Source organism: Mastigoproctus giganteus, chromosome 13 (genome assembly GCF_048544385.1).
Source record: "Mastigoproctus giganteus isolate SK-2022 chromosome 13, ASM4854438v1, whole genome shotgun sequence".
Taxonomy (NCBI): Eukaryota; Metazoa; Arthropoda; class Arachnida; order Uropygi; family Thelyphonidae; genus Mastigoproctus; species Mastigoproctus giganteus.
In genome coordinates, this window is record NC_143587.1 from 59,516,940 (window position 1) to 59,524,939 (window position 8,000).

Genomic DNA, 8,000 nt, shown 5'->3' on the forward strand with positions numbered 1-8,000 from the left:
ATTTACACATGTTAAAAATGCATTTATTTTTAACCGTATTGGTACATTCTTAGAGAGCACAAGGGCCTCATACTTTTTTGCTGCACTGTATCTGTCATACGATATTTACCTCGCCGGAGAAGGCAGAATTACTTTCGCTTTCGCATGGGAGCAGAGCCGCACCCACGAAATTCCAAAACCACCGTCCGACGCCTGCCGTACGTTATTTACTCGTTCGGAGCGGGCAAGCGTATTGTTGACGAAAAACAGGGGAGTTAGATTTTCGGAGAACACTACTAGTATTGTGTTTGATTCAGGCATCAGCAGAGTGTTTATTATTTCATAGTTTCTTGTGTCGGAGTAGACGATTTTATGTCCGTTTTGGCTTTTGGGCGAGCCTCATACAAACATGTAATTCTTTCAACGACTTTCATAAATCGGATTTTCGGTTGAGTCTGAACGCTGTAAAAATACAGTTCCCCAGATGTTTTTCCGTTTGACGAAACTAACTAGAAGGGAAATAGGGGGGAAGGCAGTTCGGTTAACAGTTAGGGTGTGGGAATAGTTGAAGTCGGAGTTCGAGGTAGTTGGAGCCGAGCTTGGACAGTGAGAGTTGGTCGGCGAAAGAGCTGTGACTTGTAAGGGCAGTTAGCGGAGTTTGAGTTAGGATTTTGTTAAGATAGAGAGCCGTCGCAATGATAATCTTTTTTAGAATGTGAAGAAAATATTCTTAAGAAGGGGAAACGAAAAGTCGGAAGAAGAAGAAGGCAAAAAACTCGTTAATGAGATATAGGAAGGAATCGAGATGAACTACTGTCCGGTAACTACAGTTCCTGAGGCGATGCTGAATTATTCGGGTAAGTTAACCCTCGTTATTTAATTATAAACGGAACTTAATTGCGCTAAGTCGAACATACTTCCATCCCCCCCTTTTATATATTTTTTATGTGCTTAAAGACATCGATCCTCACGCACACTCATACTTTGATGAGAGTTTTGTTATTTTACTTAGCATTTCATATTTAATAGATACTATAACTTGTACATGAATACCGGACGTTATTTAATTAGAATTAATTATAATTAAATATTAAAACTGAATAATCCTAATTAACATTAAAACTGAATATTATAATTAAATAGTAAGACTGAATATTAATCATGGCCTACAATCTTACATGTTCCACCAATGTGGTGTAATATTCGTCAGCTACGCGATGTATGAACGCACTTTGGCTGTCGATTGTTCATGAAGAACATAACAATTTGCAAACCCATACCATTATTAATTAATCCGTTGGTTACCTAAATATGTAAAGGTATAAAAGCTCAAGGCTATTTTACTAAAGCCTTATACACTGTTTTGTCTAACTGTATTTTGTAACAATTTAGTATGTTTAATAAACCATGTTTTGTTTGCTAATTTTTGCCTATTGATTACTCTCTGATGACACATGATTTCTTTGAATGGATTACTGATAAAGAACTGTTAAGGCGGCGCTTTTGATTCTAATCAAATAGAAAGGAGTCAAAGGTGAAAATAATCACAACGCGATCTTGATGTTGCAGATTTGCTCAACGTCCATCTGAGTAAGTTTTTAGAACACGGGATTTGTCCTAACTAACTACTAGACGATTACATGAAAGCCAGGTTTCTCCGGATGCAAATATTAGTGTAACTCTTGCAAAGAACATTTATTCCTAACTGACACATCACACCATAACTGAGAATTGTTGGAACCCTAGCAAGTTTATACTACAACGGAGAAAAGACCTGACCAACACTGGTGCCAATTGTGTCCAGGATTGAAGTGTGTCCTTGCGGGATGAAAAACCCGATTTATATGAATGCCCGTAAATGATTCTGATGGTTGTAGACTGAGGAACGTACTTCTAATAGAAAGGATTGGGACAGCACTGATTTTTGTGTGTACAGAGACTAGTCATAGGCATATATTTTTTACAGCAGTACAAATAATACAGACGTCTCCAGGAACACTCATTTGAACAACAGGCAGCAACTTGTAATGTTTTAAACTAGAAAATTTATCAAAAATTAAGAATAAAATGAGTTGCTACATGTTGTAACACCTTTTGCTTTAGAATTGTTGATTATTAACAATATATTTCTGTTTCAGCTCAACGGAAAGGTAGGTTTTACACCATTTTGGGGGACATTAATTTTACACAGACACTAATTAGGCCAAAAATGGAGGGACAAAGCCCCCAAACCTCGGGTATAGAAAATTCTGTTCCACCTTTTGGAACCCAGGAGACACAACCCCCTCCCGAAATGGGCAGACCTTATTTGGCAAATATTGCTGGTTATTTGGGTTTAGTGCCAGTTTTCTCCGGCAAAGTAGATGAAGGTCCGTCTGTTCAATATTTTTTTGAAATGCTAGAAAGTGTAGGACAATTAGCACTTTGGGGAAATCGCGAATTAATAGCTGTCTGTAAGTCCAAAGTTCGCTCTCTTGCTGCGGAATTCCTCGCAAATTCTGTAGACCTACGTAAAGAAAAAGATTATAGCGTGTTTAAAAATGCATTTTTGGCTCAGTTCGAAAAAACGGAACCTAGTGTGACATGTCTACATAATTTTTCACATGCTGTACAATTGCCTAATGAGACCGTAGCAAATTTTGCTACGAGGGTTAAAAATTTGGCCCGTTTAGCGTTTAACACGAAAAGTGAGTCGCCAGAGGCATTATCAATATTAGATCAGGCAATGCTGGCTCAATTTCTCAGGGGCGTTTCAAATAAGATCAAGAGGCTGGTTCTTTCACAAAATCCTCTCACCTTCACACAAGCAATTACAGTGGCGAAACGAGAGGAAACCAACGAACTTATTACAGAAACAAAACACAGGTCAATTAATGCCATGTATAGTCAGAATAACAGTGATGGAGAAATATGGGACCAACAAGAAAACTATCTTAAAGAAATCATTAAGCCATTACAGGACCAGATAAAAGACCTACAGCAATCGCTACATACACTAGCTGTAAATAATATTACACATAATAATTTAAAAACACAAAGCGCAGATAATAACAGGTATCATCCAAGCCAAAATTTTAATACTGAAACTTATGCATCCCCCCCTTTCTGCGATCGCGTAGCGTTCCCCGTAAGGCACTCACAGTCAGGAAGGGCGCTGCTAGGATATGCTACGAATGGGGTCAACAATCACGAGTACCGACGCTATGGAGAACCGAATTATGACCGGAAGCATGGGTTACCGAATCACATAGACGCTAGGGAGCAGGGACAGAATCGTTTTGCTGGCTGCGGCCGTTCAAGCAATCGCCGGCCGGCACCGAATTTTTCTCCTTCTCGGCATGATTGGCGCTCGACGCGCGAATACACTGCAGTGCCAAAAAATGGGACAGCCTATGTTAATGGAAAGAGCAGTAATTTTAATAGAAATAGAGATACATTAACAGATAAAACTTATAATAACAATCGAAATAGAGATAATATGAGCTCATTTACAAGGGAAAGAAGGGGAACACCCAGAGATGAATGTACCTTTGATCAAACTCAGCACAGATCTATTTTGGGAAGATCACCAAATCATGTAGACTATAGGCAAAATGGGGAGAGGTATTTATGACAAAGAAGGAACATGGTGCGAAATGGAAGGAACTTCCAACGCAATAAAACCGCTTCCCCTCGCCAGAATTTCCATAGATTCGATAAATCTTATGCCTATCAGAGAAATATACAACATGGGGTGTATATATTAAATAATGATGCCAAACTGCCGCTAATTAATGGGTACGTTCAAGGCATCCCAGCCAAGTTTTTGGTGGACACGGGAGCAAGTGTATCGCTTTTAAGCACAGACTTATTTAAAAAAATTAGGCATGATAGCTCCTTGAATCCCAGACGTCCAGATTTAACTGTAACTGGAGTCTCAGGTTATGTGGTTCCAATACATACAGAAATTACAGTAAATTTTAAGTTAGATCAGGCGACTTTTCGGGATAAGATTTTGGTAGCTTCAGGAAATTTTAAGGACCAGTACGATGTAATCTTAGGATTAAATATTTTAAGGCGATTTTCGTTTACATTAGACTTGGGTAAAGGAATTATACACTCTGCCCCTTTGAACATTTGCTTAAGGGAAGAGGGTAGCGAGGAGCAAGGCGTAAGAGACCAGTATTTGAATTTAAAACCGTCGGTAGCTAAATTAACTTCCAAACATTTGATTCCCGCCTCATCAGAAAAAGTAGTAACGGCTGTTTGTAACCATCTTGCTGCTTCTGCCGAACAGTTAGTGTTGACAGAACCTAACTCTAACTTAAGCCGTGATGACTTGGCAGTCAAATGCTCAATAGACAGATTAGGTCCAGATGGCAGAGTGTCTGTTCTTGTAGCCAATCTGACTAATGAAACCCTCCACCTTCCCAAAGGGATGAATATTGCTAGTCTTGAGGGTGTTAGGGATAATACAGTTGTTTTTACAGGTGAGGAAGCGAATGAGAAAACTACAGCTCCTGTGACTTTGCAAGACTTTGACCTCGATCACTTGACAGATGATCAAAGGCATAAACTGTCTGATTTGTTATATGAGTATAGAGATATTTTCGCTAAATCACTAGCTCAGTTAGGAAACTCGAAGGTGTTAAAGCATAGGATTAGACTGACTGATAACATACCGGTCAAGCAGACAGCTTATAGAGTTCCATTTTTGTTAAAAGATGAAGTTCGAAGGCAGGTAAATGAACTTTTGGAAGCCAACATCATACAACCAAGCCATTCCCCATATACGGCGCCAATTGTTTTAGTCAAGAAACGAGATGCTAGTTACAGACTCTGTGTGGACTTTCGGAGATTGAACGCTAAGACTCTCTCTGATTGCTTTCCTCTCCCCCATATTGATCAAATACTGCAAACCCTTGGTCAGGCGCGATATTTCTCTTCGCTCGATTTGCAAAGTGGTTTCCACCAAATTGAGGTGCACCCAGCTGATCGGCACAAAACCGCCTTCACCACTGGGGAATCTTTGTATGAATTTTCCCGAATGCCATTTGGATTGAAGAACGGGCCCTCTGCGTTCGTAAGGGCCCTCTCCTTGGTGCTTCATGACCTTGGAAGGAATCCATTTTCGCCTACCTCGACGACATAATTATTGCTTCGTCCGACCTGGATTCTCATTTTTCGAAGCTGCGAAAGGTTTTCCAGCGTCTGAGAGAATACGACCTTAAGCTAAAACCTAAGAAATGTGAGTTCCTAAAAGAACAATTAAAATACCTTGGGCATTTAATCAATTCTGAAGGTATTCGCCCCGATCCCGACAACGTGGCTGCTGTTCGAGATGCAGTTCCCCCAAGAACTGCGAAACAAGTGCGATCTTTTCTAGGAATGGCAGGATTTTACAGGAAATTTATTCCAAATTTTTCAGAGATTGCGAGACCTCTAACAAATTTGACGAAGAAAGAAACACCATTCGTCTGGAACAGCTCAACGCAGCAGGCTTTTGACCAGTTAAAGACTGTTCTGACCACCCCACCTTTGTTGGTCTACCCTGACTTTTCCCGACCTTTCGTGGTATCTGCTGATGCATCTTCATATTGTGTCGCAGCATGCTTAGAAGTACAGATAGATGAGAATTCTAGACAGCCAGTAGCTTATGCGTCTAGACTGTTAAAAAAGTCAGAATTGAACTACAGTACTACTGAGAAAGAAGCCTTGGCTATAATCTTTGCAGTCATGCAATTTAAACCTTTTCTAGTGTCAAATCACTTTACACTAATAACTGATCATCAACCATTGAGTTTTTTGCTTAATTTAAAGAACCCATCGCCTAGATTAGCCCGCTGGAGCATGTTGTTGCAAGAATACGATTTTCAAATTGTCTACCGCCCTGGTCGAGTTCATTCAAATGCAGATTTCCTTTCTAGACCTGTGTTAGAGGAAGATGAGTCACAGAAAAAGCACAGGAAACAAAGAAATATGAAGGTAGTCGCTCCAATATCAACAGAGGCAAATCAGGAACCAGTGATTTTTCCTCAAAATCAAACCAGAACTTTGATCAAAACTCTACAGAGAGAAGATCCGATCTTGCGGAAATTAATTGAAGCGCTAGAAGGAACACTCCAGGCATCAACAAGAGTGCCAGATTCCTTTTATATGAGTAAAGATGGATTATTATATCACTATACCCTGTCAGGCTCTGGAAACACCCGTGAAGACCCAGTTGAACAGTTGGTCGTTCCAGATGGCCTAAAGGGGGAAATCCTAAAATCATGCCATGACGATTTACTTTCTGGAGGTCATTTAGGGTTACAGAAAACACTGGAAAAAGTCAAACGGGACTTTTTCTGGACAGGCATGTATGCAGACGTCAAGAATTATATTGAATCTTGCCCATCTTGCATGGAACGAAAAGGTTTTAACCCTAAAGCTAAAGCGGCTCTGATGAGAGTCCCAGTCGAAAACGCCCCTTGGGTAAGGGTGTCTTTAGATATTTTGGGACCTCTCCCAATGACACTGAAAGGAAACAAGTATTTGCTGTTGGCAGTTGACAACTTTACTCGTTATGCCGAAGTGGTTCCGCTCCAGACCCAAAAGGCAGATGAAGTTGCAACAGCTTTGATTAATAATGTGGTCGCTAGGCATGGAATTCCTAAGTACATTCTTACAGACCAGGGCACAAATTTCATGTCTTCATTGTTACAACAAGTGTGTGAGAAGTTGAACATTCACCAAATTCATACGTCCCGATATCATCCTCAAACAAATGCCAAAGTAGAACGTTTAAATCGCACCTTAGCAAATATTTTGTCACATATCATAAATGAGGCTCAATCGGACTGGGATGAAATGACACCACTGGCGATAGCTGTGTACCATGCAGCAACCCATAGTGCTACTCAGGAATCGCCCAATTTCTTAATCTATGGTAGAGATTTAGTGTTACCATCTGACCTATGGCATGGAAAAACCAGACGGAGCTATGCCTCGTTAGAAAACTACTCAGAACAAATGTGTGCACGTCTCCAAAGGACTTATGAGATCGTGTCTCAACATTTGGAGGAGGCTGTACAGAAACAAGAAGAACGCAGAGCTGCTGTGGCAGTAGATAAAAATATTCGTGTTGGAAGTTTAGTTTACCTGTTCACACCTAAGATAAAGACAGGTACTACGAAGAAACTGGCCCGATTAAGCTCAGGTCCATACCGGGTAATTAGGCAAACTTCTTTGGTCAATTATGAGATACAAAATCTGTATAACCCAAAGGACAGGCAGATAGTGCATGTGGATCGGTTGACAAAGGTTGTCGATCGGAAAGTTTTTCCCGAACTTAGAATAGGAGAGGAAGAAGAACCCGAAGATAGTGAATCACTGGATCAGACATGTACAGAGACAGTGCCGAAGGAAACTTGGATCTTTGATGAGCCCATATTAGAAGAATGTGCGTTGATTCCACCAATACACCCCAGATCTGTGAGACTACAACCAGATAGAACGGTGAGTTTGCCTGTATCAATCCCATTGTCTTCTCTCCCATCGAGGAATCAGTGGAGGACAGAGCCGTCTGGAAGTTCAGATAGAATTACACAGGTACCCACCCAGTCTCACACATACAACTTACGTAGCCGTGTGACTCACCCCCCTCCTGTGGTGTCTAGTATCTCTCCACCACAAAATGAAGTGGTGCCCGAGTCAGTTCCAGTTAGAAGAGATGAGGCAGAACAAAATTATCCTACCATAGGAACAGAGAATCAGAGGAGTGAACCTCCAGATCAAAATAGTGAAGAACAGAGAACTGCAGACCCAGATGAACAGCCAAGTATGGTGGATAGGACCTTTCAGTGGATGCTAGGAGCGCCACTGGCAGCGAGGTTAAACCGACGAATTGAAGGCGAAGGATTTGATTGGGCAGGTGCACTTAGAGATGCTTGGAGAGATTAAAAAAAAAAAAAAAAAAGAGAGAGAAACTGTAAGATAGAAACCCTGAAGAATGAAAGAGCAGTGTGGGAGGAGGCTCACTATATTGTTTCCTCTGTCTTGAA

At 40.8% G+C, this 8,000-nt stretch overlaps 1 protein-coding gene across 1 annotated transcript; it reads left to right on the forward strand.

Annotated features, from left to right (window-relative positions):
• The first annotated feature begins 3,604 nt into the window (after window positions 1-3,604).
• Window positions 3,605-5,344, forward strand: LOC150076089 (uncharacterized). Its single transcript, XM_090387256.1, has 2 exons — window positions 3,605-4,699; window positions 5,261-5,344. The coding sequence occupies exons 1-2, from the start codon at window positions 3,605-3,607 to the stop codon at window positions 5,342-5,344; spliced, it is 1,179 nt and encodes a 392-aa protein (XP_090243382.1).
• Window positions 5,345-8,000: the final 2,656 nt, after the last annotated feature.